The sequence below is a fragment of the Urocitellus parryii genome, chromosome 3, assembly GCF_045843805.1.
Source record: "Urocitellus parryii isolate mUroPar1 chromosome 3, mUroPar1.hap1, whole genome shotgun sequence".
NCBI lineage: Eukaryota > Metazoa > Chordata > Mammalia > Rodentia > Sciuridae > Urocitellus > Urocitellus parryii.
The window spans coordinates 144,040,137-144,054,251 of record NC_135533.1 but is presented as its reverse complement, the minus strand read 5'-3'; the positions used below and the strand labels follow the sequence as shown (position 1 = coordinate 144,054,251).

Genomic DNA, 14,115 nt, shown 5'->3' with positions numbered 1-14,115 from the left:
TCAGTGCCTTGCTAAGTGGCTGAAGCTGGCTTTGAAGTCTCGATCCTCCTGCCTCAGCCTCCTGAGTCAAGGGATTGCAGTGCCACGGCACTCAGCTTCATACCTCATTTAACATTTATGGTGTACGAGGCACACTGAGTTTAAAGGAGAACTGAGTTCCAGGCTTCACTATATTAATTATTACATTAATTCATGGGGCAGTCTTGGATCAGAACATTAGGACTTTCACCCATTACTGTCAGGACCCCCAAGAAAATGTCTCCCGTGGGAGGTTTTGCACAAGCCTGACGCACACACGGTGCTCAGGAAAAGGGAGGCCTCTAACATCAAGGGCAAGCCTTGCTGGTCATCCAGGAGGGTGGGAGGCTCAGCCTGAGTCAGCTTTGTCTGCTCTGCGTTCAGCCACATCCCATGTTCTGCCACTTATCACATCCCTGCCCATTCCCGGTGACAACAGGAACCTGGCTGTCCTGGAATTACAGGAGGAAAGAGTCCTGTGTGAAGAGATTTACCTTACTGAGGCTCCCAATTCTGGAGCTTCTGACCCACTTCCCTGTGAGCCTTCGATGACTCAGCACACCCAGGTCTGCAGGACACCAGGGTCCTTGCAAGTGGGAGCAAGTTGCTCACCTCTGGGCCTCCAGCGGGGGGGGGGCAGGACCAGTGACCCACAGTCCCCTTCAACACACGGCCACAATGACCTAAACTGTGGCACCAGGCCCCACCTCTTTGAAGTCCCACCAACCTCTCAAGAGTACCAAGATGGGGACCAAGTCTTTAATACACAGGTCTCTAGAAGGACACTTCAGAGCGAAAGAGCTTTCTGGTTCAGGTAATTAAAACAGAAAACTTGGGGCTGGGGCTGGAGAAAAGATAGCCTCTTCCACACACGGAGCTGGGAAAACCGGAAATCCATCTGTAGCAAAAGGAAATTTAAACTCCTAACTCTCAGCACGCACAAAACTCAACTCAAAGTGGATCAAAGCCTCAGGCAGAGAACAGAGACTCTGCACCTAACAGAAGAAAAAGTAGGCCCACATCTCGGCCACGTTGGCTTAGGAACTGACTCCTTCACAACATCTCTCATCCTGAGCTAACTTCAAGGTCTTCCACCTACGATCGATTTCATTTACTCAATTTTAAATTAAATTATTTTATCATTCCCAGCAAGTAATGGAGAACACACTACTTTTAAGGGTCTACAGCCCTCGACTGCTCTTTAAAACCTGAGACATCAGAACTCGCCTTCCCGACATCATGACCTCACTCTTCCCTGACGATGAGCCAACATAAGTGTACTCCTCCCCAGCCCAATGCCTCTCCCCACAGTCCACAGGAGGAGAACCTAAACACCTTTCAATCATCTGTCAGGCCAATGGATACAACAGACTACATGCTGGTTTCCTCTTTGAAAGTTTATTTTTAAAAAAAGAAAAAAAAAACCTATACATTTTTACATTCACTTCTCGGAACATTTAATGGTACCAGCTAATAATGTTTTATAAAAAGCCCACCAGCTGCTTGAAATGGCTGCAATTTTACCATGTTCTGATATTAAAAATGGTTTGAACCCTTTGGGGAAAAAAACGGTATAACACAAAGTACCAAGATGTCAAATCCCAAATGAAACAAAAAATTTAAATAAGGAGAAAATTATTTAGTAAAGATTCAAGGCTAAAAGGAAACATTCAAAGAAAAAAAAATACTGTAAAAAATAAAGTATTCCCCCTGCACCGAGTTAGGTAAAAAATGCAATCAACCCCACCCAGCCCCGTCTATCCCCCTTAGAAAAACCCCCAATCCCGAATACAGACCAGCCCCTGGATCTCACACTGGTCCTAGCTGGAAGTTAGAACTGAGCTGGGCAGGCAGACACCCTCGAACATGGGCACCCGCAGGAACGCAACCACCTGGCTTTGGCATGGCTACAGAAATCTCTCTGGGAACTGTGTAAGAGGACATGGGCTTGGAAAGGAGGGCTCAGGGGAGGGCAGACTCCCAGGCAGAGGGAAAACACACACTGGGGCACCCCCCAGTGAACACTGAGGCCAGCCACCAAAACCCAAGTGCAGCTGCAAGGGCCAAGCTGTGCGCACCACCCTGTCTCAAAGGGTGACCTGCAGGCCCAGGGACTGGAGTCCAGCTGGTGTGCTGAGGTCAGCTGAGACAAAACCCTGTAGGTAAGAACGGCCACCTGGGTGGAAAGCCAGCCTCCTCCTTACACAGGAACCTCGGCTCCACTCCCTCTTTAGCATCCGTCCATCACAGAAGGACCTTGATGTACTAACAGTGTTTATCCCGCCCCTGGTCACCACAGAGGCCTGTCAGAAGGGTCCAACTGCCCATTTTTCACCTCTGAGATGACTAAATAAAAATTAAATCTGGGATTAGGAATATGATTTCCTGTGCTGCATCAAGTCTCCCTCGCCTCTGCCCGTTCTCACCAGATCGTGATTAAGGGCTCAGGACGTGTAGAAGGCAGTGGCCGGGCCGAGACCAGGCCTGTCTCTGTGGGTCTCAGACACCCCAAAAGTGAACAGGAGAGAGAAGGCAAAAGCACCACACCCTGGTCTTCAAATAAATGGTTACTTCACAAAAGCACCCCAGTCAAGGCAAGGACAAAAGGCAGCTGGACGCCTCGGTGCAGAGCCCCAGTGGCCACGGACACGCCCTCTCCGTTAGACACACACTTTGGTACACTGCTCCTAAGGACAAGGGAGGTATCAGCTACAGAAAAGCTCAATGGCCAAACATACTAAATGTATCTGAGTTAGTTTCCATCACAGGGCACCTGAAGATAAAGCACAGCTGCGTGATGGAGATGTCACACACCAGCAGTGAGCCAAGCAATCCTCCTTCAAACCAAAGGCCCACGAGGACAGGTGAGGCCCACGTGCCCTGGGCTGGGGTCACTGCAGTGAATGTCGTAACACTGGGGGGCTGGAGGGCAGGGAAGAAACAGAACATCCAGACAACTTTTCAAAATAGACCCCAACACCAGAAAAAATGATAAAAGTGGATATAAAGACAAAACGGTCTCTGTACAAGTCTTTACTCGGAGTCAGGAGGGTTTGTTCCTTGTGGCAGCTAGAACCCAGAAGGTGACTGATGTCATCATAGCTCCAACTTGCTGTGGGTTTGTACATCAAGAGACAATATGGAGAGGACCCCGGGGACCGAGGCCAAGGGGAATACCCACAAAGATTTCCTAAGATGGGTAAGGTCTAGTCACTGCCCAGGGACGCTGACCGTGGCTCCAATCCCATGTTCAAAACATCTCAAGATGGCTAGACCAGACAACCCCGCCACCCACGGAAGCCTTTCTCCAAACAAGGGAACAAGGGGAAGGAGCAGGGAGCGCAGGGAAGGGTTTCCTGGGGCGCATCAGGACAAGCGCAGGGGTCTGGCCGCGGCCACAGCAGCCCTCCTGTCTCTAAAGCAGACCAGGTCTCCCAAGAGGCTGTGAGTGCCCAGGGCCTGACAAGGTTCCACAGGTGTGGAACGGTCAATCTGCAGTAGTGGCAACAGCAACACGAGTGACGCTTGAGTCACGTGAGTCTACAGATCATCAGCGCTGCACTGTCATCTCCATGCCCCACCCCAGGGACGACCCAGATCAGCTGCCTACGCCATGTGCTCCCTCAATCTACTCAGGAAGTGGGGGGAGAAAGAAATTATGAATAAAAACTTCCGAAATTACCATTTCTCATTCCAGCCCGAGTTGGAACAAATGTGTGTGGATAAATCGCCTGCATTAAATAACGTTTAAAATATGGTAACTTCAGCACATTATGACATGAAATGTCCCTTCCCCCAGCCCCATTTACTTCAACGCAGTCTCCCTGGCAAATGTTCCATAGTTCAGCCAGGGGAATGGATGGCATATGCCAGATGTCACACAGGCATTTCTCTCTCCAAGAAGGCCGAGAGCCAGGAGAATTCATCTCCCTCGCTTCTGGGGAAACAGCGGATGGGGCTCGGCCAGGTCAGTAGCTCTGTGATCCACTAACCAGAATCAAACATGAGAATGCAGCACAGAGTGAATTCCTTCCCACTCTTCTTCATGGCAGAAAGACCTAAAGATAACTACAGGAAGAGCTGTTTCTTCAACCTCAGAGGAGGTCAAAAAAAAAAAAAAAGACAAAGGATAAGCAAAAAAATAAAGAAATAAAAAGAAACTAAATCAAACACCCTAAATACTCCTGAAAATGAGCGTTCCCTGGTGACTGCTGACTGGGAAGAAGCTGAGGCAGGGAAGAATGACACATAGGTGGATGTGACCAGCCACAGAAGTGCCCCACAGAATCCACACAGTGTTCTTCATTTCCAAGGCCAAGTAGTTATTCCCAGTAAGTTAAAACTTTTCTATTAAGAAGTAAACAAAACAAAAATAAAAGCCACTGCAGAAAAAGGGTCAAGGGCAGAGAGCTCTGCGGGAGGTCAAGCCGCTGACCGCCGGCGAATCACGAAGAGCCCGCGCTGCAGCTGGCCCAAGTAGATCCTCATCTTGGTGCTGTCACTGGTCTTCCTCACCCAGATCTGCAGGGACAGGAGAGAGCAAGGTGAGAGGCTGAGAGACGCTGAAGGGAAAACCTCCCAGGCATTAAAATAGCTGCATGAATTAGGTATGGGCAGAAAACTGGCCACCCCAGCCTGAGTGAGCTTGTCCTTGACCACTATAAAGGCGCGCCTCCAGACAGGGAGCAGGTAATAGCCCTGAACTTATTTCTCCCCACCATCTCCCCCACACTCTGACAAAGAAAATGAAAAGCACAGCAATCCTGGGTCCTCTTTTTGCCTGGACTACAAGGACTCTTGATTAGGTTTGATTACAGCATTATCAATACACAAGAGACACACAGTGAAAATAGACCTTTCAAATCTGGAAATACTTTTCCTCACCCCATATCATACACTCTCTCCGTACTCTGGGGTCTTGACAATTAAGGCTAACAATGAAGGTTACTGTAGGGGAACAAAATGCCATCCATAAAAGGTGTCCCTGAGGCATCTGGGCCCAGCAAGGCCTCTGAAGAGTGGAGAGCTTCAGACAGGGTATCCCTCCCGCAGCCTCCACCTTCTGCAGGTGGACTCCGACTTCCCTCGTCCACAGGATAGCTGCATTCTTCTGTGGACTTGGGAATGAACTCTTGCAGCAGGGGGACTGCCAGAGCTGACAAGTGCACTCAGTAAGTGGCCTCCTGTAGCCAGGGATGGGGAGAGGAGCTGCCACTGCTGTCACCTGAGCAAGCAAGGAAGGGCTACCGGCGCTCACTATGCCACTGCGCCAATCCTACTCGGCTGCTTCCCCTCAGTCCTGGAAGGAAGCAGCACTGCTGTGGGCCCCATTTTGCAGAGGAGAAGACCAGGTTCAGCAAGGCGGAGCTGCCTGTCCCCATGTGACGCTGGTGCTTGATATCACAGCCCTGGCTGTTCTCCACAAAGCCTGCTCTCTGAAGGAGCAATTAAGTGGAGCTGAAAGCACCATGTTTTGAAAGGTCTGCACCTCAGCCATACGTAGAAGTTTATAAATGGATCTCCTTCCCCGACTAGGGTCTCAGGTTTTTAAAAAAGCATATTCTCAGCTTCATCTCAACTTCTTCAATGTGATTATTAAACACAAGAGAGAGGCTTTAAAGTCAAACACACTTTAAAAATGAAACAAGTTGGGCTGGGGATATAGCTCAGAGGTAGAGCTCTTGCCTTGCATACATGAGGCCCTGGGTTCAATTTCCAAACCAGGTTTAAAAAAAAAAAAACAGGCACAGTGTCACCCACCTATTACCCCAATGACTTGGGAGGCTAATATAGGAGGACCACAAATTTGAGGCCAGCCTCAACAACTTAGCAAGACCCTGCTTCAAAAATGCTGGGGATGTAGCTCAAGGGTAAAGCACCCTTGGTTCAATCCCTAGTACCCCCAAAATAAAAAAAAAATTTTTAAAAAGTGAAGCAAGTTAAAGATTTCACATGAAGCTGAGATTCTAAACGACCTTGAAGAACCATTTTAAACTGAAAACTGACTCCACAGAGGGCTGAACTGGCAAGGTCACCAACACATTCAGACTCACCCACCAAACCTGCCCAGAGCTGAGCAATGCAAAGCCACAGAGCTCAGTGTCATTTAGGCTTTGGGCTGAGAAGCTGAAACACTTCTAAGCAGAGGATGTGAACCATTCCCACCATAAGAGTCACACACCTCCAACGCCTGAGGCCTCTCCCCTCCAGGACACAGCTGCAGTGCTACTACTCCGTCAGACCTTACCGTCACTCCCTTGTGACACAAAGTGCCAATCCTGAACAAGGGATAGGGTGTCAAACCTGAATTTCTATTTTTCTTGAGGCATCACAGAAGAGAATAACAGACTGGTTCTGAAGCTGGGTTTGGGACCAGGAAGCCACATGTGCTTTCTAGCTCACCCGGCCAGCCAGGGACAAATGCTCTGTAAAAGTGGTGACGCCCTTGGACAAGGAACACTAGGCCTCTATTAGATGTCCTGGTTCTGGTTTGGCTTGGCTTGGGCGAATCTCACAGATTCTGAGCCCAAAGAAGAATGACATTCACTTATCTGGAAGGCTCTGCCTAACTTCTAAGTAAATAATCATTTTGCAAACTAGTCACATTTGAGGGCATTTTCAATTCAGAAAACTGGGAGAATACAAGAGGCTTAAGTTATTTCATAATCCAGTTTCATTAGATTTACTGCGCATTGGCAGGAATAAGTTACAGAGAGTGGACGTGTGAAAATCAATTTCTTTGCAGACATCTGTGCTTGATAAGAGATCAAGCCAATCTAGCTATTAAAGTTTTCAACTTTTTGTTAACTACCAACAAGACAGACACTGTCAACATCCTCTTAATGAAGGGCCAGGAGAACTCACAGGCAGCCATGACATCCTCGGGTATTGACCACATAACTAAAACTGGACCCGATCCTGCTGAGTGTCTCAAGGAGACCAACAACCAAGGGCACAAGCCTGGCAGCCTGCTGTTCAGAGACGCAGCAGGACACCTCAGGAGGCTACCAGGCAGGGAGCTACATGCTGGCTGGACCAGCACCAACGTATTGAGCACTTAACTCAATGCTGGCCCCTGTGCATTCTCCTATTGAGAAACAAACCTGTTGGTGTATATCAAAGTCCTACAGAGGCAGCAACACAGAGACGGAGTAAGTGGCACGGCCTGGTCCGTTCTCAGTGGATGACAACCTTAGAAAGCAGCCACAGATGAACACACTTGCCCTGCTCAGTCTAGCTCGGTGGCTCCCAAATCCATCACGGCCTGGGGAGGTCACCAGCACCACCAGGAAAACACAAGGTCGCAGGCACCCTCACAGCAGGCGGAAGGCATTTTTCAAGGGTGTTTCTGACTGTGCGTAATTTCTGCCTGAAAGTGCTGACCTCAGAAGCTCGCTCACATGAGACGTCACTTCACCGTGCTTTGTTGGTGGCACCTTCATTTTAGGTTTGTCATATTTTCCACACTTCAAAGAGCTCATTTGTCTTTCCTCAGGGTGCAGAAATTCGCCCTACCTCATTGGCTCCGACCGAACTGATCACGCAGCTCAGTTTCTGGTTGTCCTTTGACTCCAGATAGATGGCCTGGCTCTTGTGGTACCTGCCAAAAACAGGGCACAATGTGAAAAGGGCGGGTGGACAGGGGAGACAAAACAAAACGCTATCACTGTAAGAAATGTAATGCAGGAGTCCACAGAATGACTCGAGAGCCTGGATTCCAGGTGTCATTTACAGACTTCCATCCTTGGATGGGGTGACCTCCTAATCTTCTGGATCTAAAACTTAAGTTCCTTGGCCCCTCTGAAAAGAGGAAAGGGGGATGAGGAAAGGGTCAGAATATAATTTCCTTTTTTGATTTGGACTATATAACCCAGTTCAAAAAGCAAAATAAAAATTTTGAGGTAAAATATCTCTGTTCCCACTTTATAGTGATAGAGAGGCAGAGTGACTTTATTTTGTTTATTTTCTTGTGGTGCTAAGGATCGAACCCAGTGCCTCACACTTGTTAGGCAAACTCTCTGCCACTGAAGTACAGCCCTCTGTTCCCACTGTCTGGACAAAATAAATACATGGGCTTAAACATCTGTCATTTATTTTGTATTTGTCCAAATTAGTCATCAACAAGAAGGTTGGATGAACTCAGCCCTTCTTTAGTCATTCATTCAAAAGTAATCATTAAGGGACTGGGGTCGTGGCTCCGTGGTAGAGCGCTTACGAGCATGTGTGAGGCCCTGGGATAGACTCTCAACACCACATAAATAAATTAGATAAAGGTATTGTGTCCATCTATAACTAAAAAATATATTTAAAAAAATTTTTTTAATAAATGAATAAAATAAAGGTACAAACATTTTAAAAAGTATATATTAAAAAAAATACTCATTCAGCTCTGACTATGCAACACTGACTATGCCAGAGGATGGGGCAGACAGTGCATGGGCCTCAGGTCCCTGCTGTCACAGAGCTTCAAGTACAGTGGGAGAGGGAAGATCAAGTGCCACACCTGCAAATGCTCATTAGGTGAAGTGCCCGGTGTCCTGACATTTGCTAAGGGACCCCGATCTGGCCCAGACAATGGGGAAAGCTGCTGTGAATGGAATAGGTAAGGCACATGCCCCCATTCCGGTCCCCACCATTACTCTCTTGGCCTACTGTCGCACAGGGCCACTTCCAACTGACGGACAAGGCCGAGGATGGAAGGTACGAAGCCTGGACCAAACCCAGCAGGACAACGGGGTGGAAGAGCAGCCACCAGACTGCAAGAGCTGGATATATCAGCTGACCCGCTGCGGGCAGCCCTGCCCAGGGCCGGCTCCACTTGAATCAAGAACATAATCCTGGGGCTGGGGATGTGGCTCAAGCAGTAGCGCGCTCGCCTGGCAAGCGTGCGGCCCGGGTTCGATCCTCAGCACCACATACAAAACAAAGATGTTGTATCCGCCAATAACTAAAAAAATAAATATTAAAAAAATTTTCTCTCTCTCCTCTCTCACTCTCTTTAAAAAAAAAAAAACAAAACATAATCTTTGGTTCATGCTGGCTACATATGTCCAGCTAAAAAGATCCACAAATTCTTGTACATTCCACCAAAACTCATCTCCCAGCAGAGCGCTGTCTTCTTATCCCTCTGGAGGAAGAAGGCAGATTCTGTTTTGCTGGTATAATGAAATAATCTACTGCCAAGCTATCTCAGTAAAGGCTGTACTTCTCTCCCACAGTGAGCTCTTTCCAATCTAGGTTCTAAGTGCTCTTTAACCTGCTACTTAAGAGCTGAAAACTCAGGTTTCCAAGTCAATTCACTTTCTGAAAACATTGTTAAAAGAAAATAAATCATAAATGCAATTACAACAGTGAGACAGGGTGAGATCAAAGACATAAAGTTGCCGTTGGCCATGTATTAGTTGGTAAACTGGATCAGAGGACCTTCGTTATGCTAAACAGTTAATATCACAAGATCAAATTATACAATGCATGAGGAAAGGCTGAATGATCCACAACACAAAAACTTCCCTTGGTTTCTTTCCCACATTTAAGCCAACTCTCATGAGTAAACAGCATTGTCTTGAATTATGGTTTGAATAAAAATCAGAAGAATACTCAGTTATCCTATGCAGATTATGAGGTACTAAAGAGAAACACATAACAACATGCAACTAGCCTCAAGCCATTCTGATTCTACTTTCTCAACACTTTAATGAAGAAAGGTCAAGGGCTGGGGGCCTAGCTCCATGGTAGAGCCCTTGCCTAGCATGCATGAGGCCAGGGTTCAACCCCCAGCACCCCACAGTACACACACAGAAAGGTCATGGTAAGGAGGAAATGTGCTCAATATAAAGCCAAGTGAAAAAAAAAGTCCCCTTTGTTCCTTTGTTTGTAATAAAACACACGTTTGACGTGCACTCTATACACAAAGAAAAAAATGGTAAATTTATAAATTAAAATGTATATTAAATGCATATAAAAATGTAACACTAAATGAAGAATGTTATTTTTTTATGACATGACTTTCTTTTTCCTAGGATAAGCAAGTGTTATTTATATTTAAAAAAATAATATAAGTTATGGTATTAGAAACAAATAAGATGGATGAGGAAAAAAAAATGTTAGGAAACTCTGTCAAACAGTTAATTCTGTAACACCATTCAAACAGTTCTCAGGAGACGTGTTGTATTTTCCTTCAATTATGCTTAGAACCCAAACATCTAACACCCTCATCGGTGAACATCAGGAGTGAAGGTGGCAGCGTGGCCGACATCTCTGGTCTCTTACTCCACGGTGGTGCTTGGCCCACCAGCACGCTTCCTAGACCAGCCAACTTCCAAATCAACTGACCCGCAGTCTCCAGGACATTCGGGGGATTCTCATGCACCACACTATGGTCTCTGGGAATCATTAACCCCAGATAGCAAACCTATTCAATTATTTGAATTCTCTGAAAATTCTAGGGTTTTTAAATATAAACCAAAAAAAAAAAAACAAAAGATAGCCTTAATGTATAAATTTACTTAAACTAATAAAGGGGGAAACAAATTCAAAATAAATTTAGAAAAAAATGTTAAAAAGCAGTATCAATAGAACTAATTTAGTGAAAATGTACGTCTTCTCTTGCCAGTTAGCCCATTTTACACGATACAACTCACTTGCTTGGAAAAAAAAAAAATTTTAAACAACCTCAGAGAATAGAACCTAAATGTCAAATTGACTTTATTACTAATGAAAATTCTGATCTGGGAATCCCAACAATTAAGCTCTTGAAGCTCTGTGCCTCTACTATTAAACCCAACGAACTAGAATGACTACCACTATTTTTAAAGAAAGCAATTTCTTTAGCAGGTAGATCTGAAAGTGGAGCAAGGTGGGAAGTAATTGGATTCTGAATCTACGAGCAATCCTGACATTAACACTTCACTTCCCACAACTGAATCCACATCACAGCTATAGAACCTCCAGGGGTCCCAACGCCTGTTGGAAATATTCACTGTTCGGAGTTAACATTCTTTTTTGTCAGCTGAGAGCTGGAGGGTGAAATCTACTTGAGCAAGTGGTGACTTCATTTATGATTCACATTAGCAGCTCCAGCACCAGCAGTTAGCTATTTAAAATAACAGCTACTCCACAATATCTCCTGAGAGGGGTCATTAGCCCAGATCAAAATGGGAGGCAAAGGCCTTAATCTCAACTGAAGATCAGGCAAACAGAAGATGCTTATCTTTCAAAATGAAAGGTAGCTTGATAAGTGTTCATGCCAAGATGGGAAGCCTGACTCAAGACTTATTTTGCTAAAATAAACTCAATGAAACATGTTTTGCCAAAAATACCGTTATACCAAAATATGTCATGTCACTGGACACAGCATGCAGGAAATTCACCTGATCTCTCCACCATGGGCTGTGTCTGCAATAAAGATAAAAAAAAGGATACAAAAGCCCTGTGAAAGCTTTGGCCAGGACCCCAGGAATCCTTTCAACAAGTCTCAGGGAAGAGAGGGACTCATCATGAACTCTGACTCCCAAGGCCAAAGAAGAAAAACACACAGAATAATGAAGAAAACAACATTCCCAAAATATATTTAACAGCAGAATGAGTAACTAAAAATTCACTGAAAAAGTAAAACACTTCCAGAGACATTATTCTGCAAATGTCTTCTGCTAACATGAGCAGGGTGGTGAAAATTCCTTCACACTGCTTAGTAGTTCTGACACATCATCAAGCCCAATCACTTTGTTTACATTATGAAACACCAGTCACTGGAAATCTTTGCCAAAAAAAAAACACCAAGCATTTTATTTTACTGCATCTTTACCCTCAGGACACATCTCATAAAGTCGTAAGGATTAAGTCAAAAAAGAGAAGGATCTGAAGCAACGTAATTATAAAATGAACATCATTTGAAATATCACATGGCTTTAAGACTCATAGATCCATAAAAATGTTAGTGATAAATCTCATCATTTTCAAAGGCAGTTCCTATATGTGGGCTTGATCTTTAAAGGTTATTTGGTTTTCATTATTAGAAACATTTTTCATCTGATCTTGACCGACTGTGATGAGCAGCCAGGGCCTGCCACCTAGTGGTGATATGTTCTGATGAGAAACCTTAAGATACCACACCAACTGAAGAATGCCCAAGAACAGCCAAATTACAGGGGCAGAAGTCACCAAGGTCAGGCTTACAGACAAAGCAAGCCTCCATCATCTGCTAGGTAATTGACTCACTGTTATTTACTAGGTGGAAATGATTTATTTCAGGCATGACCAAATCTCCAAGCATTTCTGAAGAACACTTAACCCTCTGGTTCTGCAGGTTCCACACCCGTGTTTCAATCAACTACAGATCAGAAATATTTCGGGGTGGGGAGTGGGGGGGACGACAACAACACTGTGTATGGAATGAACATTTTTTGGGGACGACAACAACACTGTGTATGGAATGAACATTTTTTGGGGACGACAACAACACTGTGTATGGAATGAACATTTTTTTTCTTGTAACAATACATTGTAACAACTACTTTCACAGCATTGATATTAAGTATTATAAGTGATCCTGAGAAGATTTAAAATATACAGGGGGAAGGATTTAGGTTATATGCAAATTCTATAGTACTTGATTTAAGAGACCTGACCATCTGAGGGGGTTCCTGGAACCAATCCCCCCGTGGTTAAAGAGGAATGTGTATTCAATATTGTATTGTGATCAACTAACATAAAGCAACATAAAACTCAAAAAAGTTGCCAGGCATGGTGGTGCTTACCTATAACCCAGCTCAGGAGCTGAGACCCTAAGCAACTTAGCAAGACCCTGTCTCAAAGCACAAAATAAAAAGTGCTAAGGATAGAGCACCCAGGGTTCAATGCCTAGTAACAAACAAACACAGTCAAAAAAGTCAAAACAACCACTATCCTGATCTTTGGAACTTTTGGCTACACAAAAGTATTAAAACTCGGCATTATTACTAGCCATTAAAAATGATAACTACAGAGGGCACAGAGGGACTGAGAAAAAGACTCTCGACATAACCAACTACAAGATACCTATAACCTGAGCTGAGTAAGAGGCTATCTGCAGAGGGACAACAAATAGGAAGAAATATTGTCTCCGAGTCAAAAGAGCCGAGAAGATGGCAGGGCCCAGGGTGATCCAACGCCCAGCGGACACCTCACACAAGGCTGGCTGAATGAATAAATGCATGAGCTCTTAAGGTTCTACGCTTATTGCTTTGCCATTTCCTTTCCAATGAAAAACACTGGCAGTCTAAAGGTTTCAACAGTCTTCAATCTAAATTTTAGGATACAATTCCCCCCAAGAAAGTTTCCTGGAACACTTTGGCAGCAGGATAATGCATGAGAAAACAGTACAGCTGTCAAATAAAAACCACCCAATAACATCTTGGAAATTCACAGCGCACATTAGCATGTGACAAGACCCAGAGAGTGCGATAAGAAGGGAACTCATTTATCTTAATTAACATGATCATCTCTAAACTGATATGACCACAATCTTTTATCCACAGAACACCTATTAACCTTAGCACATAGGACCAAAGTTAACAGGAGGCAGAACAGAACGCGTACCCTGGCTCCACGGGCCAGGGACACCGCAAAAAAAAAAAATTAGGCTTCAAATTCTAGTGTGATGACAGCAGCACAGAGAGGAAGGGACCGCCACCCACATTTTGGGAAACAGTCTTCAGAAACCTAACAGAGGTCTATCAAACGGCTGGTGACACACAGGACGAAAAGTGGAATCCCATTTAAAAATTTAAGTAGCAGGCATGCTCTGAAACCACCACAGGAAGCCCCAGAATGGCTCTTTGGAGTGGTCCCTGTTTTCTCATGACTTACCATCTCTTATCATAATACAGTTTACCATCTTCTATCCGAGCCTCAAATCTCTGGGCTGGAGACTCCGCAGGGGTCGCAGGCAAGTGTTCAGGAGAGGATGGGGATGCTAGAGGAGTCAGAGACAGTTAAATGACTAAGCGTGCAACAAACATGTACGTCCACCAGCTACCATCCTTTAACTGAGACACATTAGGGTGTGGTGATAGTCATCACCATCAAAGTTCTTACAGTGATAACTCCTGGGAATTAAAC

At 45.1% G+C, this 14,115-nt stretch overlaps 1 protein-coding gene across 1 annotated transcript in view; it reads right to left on the bottom strand.

Moving 5' to 3' along the window:
* Positions 1-671: 671 nt before the first annotated feature.
* The window catches only part of Suds3 (SIN3A corepressor complex component SDS3), a 34,617-nt gene continuing 21,173 nt past the window's right edge, over positions 672-14,115 (bottom strand). Inside the window, exons 10-12 of the mRNA XM_026403407.2 lie at positions 13,864-13,969; positions 7,534-7,618; positions 672-4,539 (exon numbers count right to left, since the gene is read on the bottom strand). Of these exons, the coding sequence (XP_026259192.1) occupies positions 4,441-4,539; positions 7,534-7,618; positions 13,864-13,969 (290 nt within the window). The 3' untranslated portion in view covers positions 672-4,440. The remainder of the gene's footprint in view (positions 4,540-7,533; positions 7,619-13,863; positions 13,970-14,115) is intronic.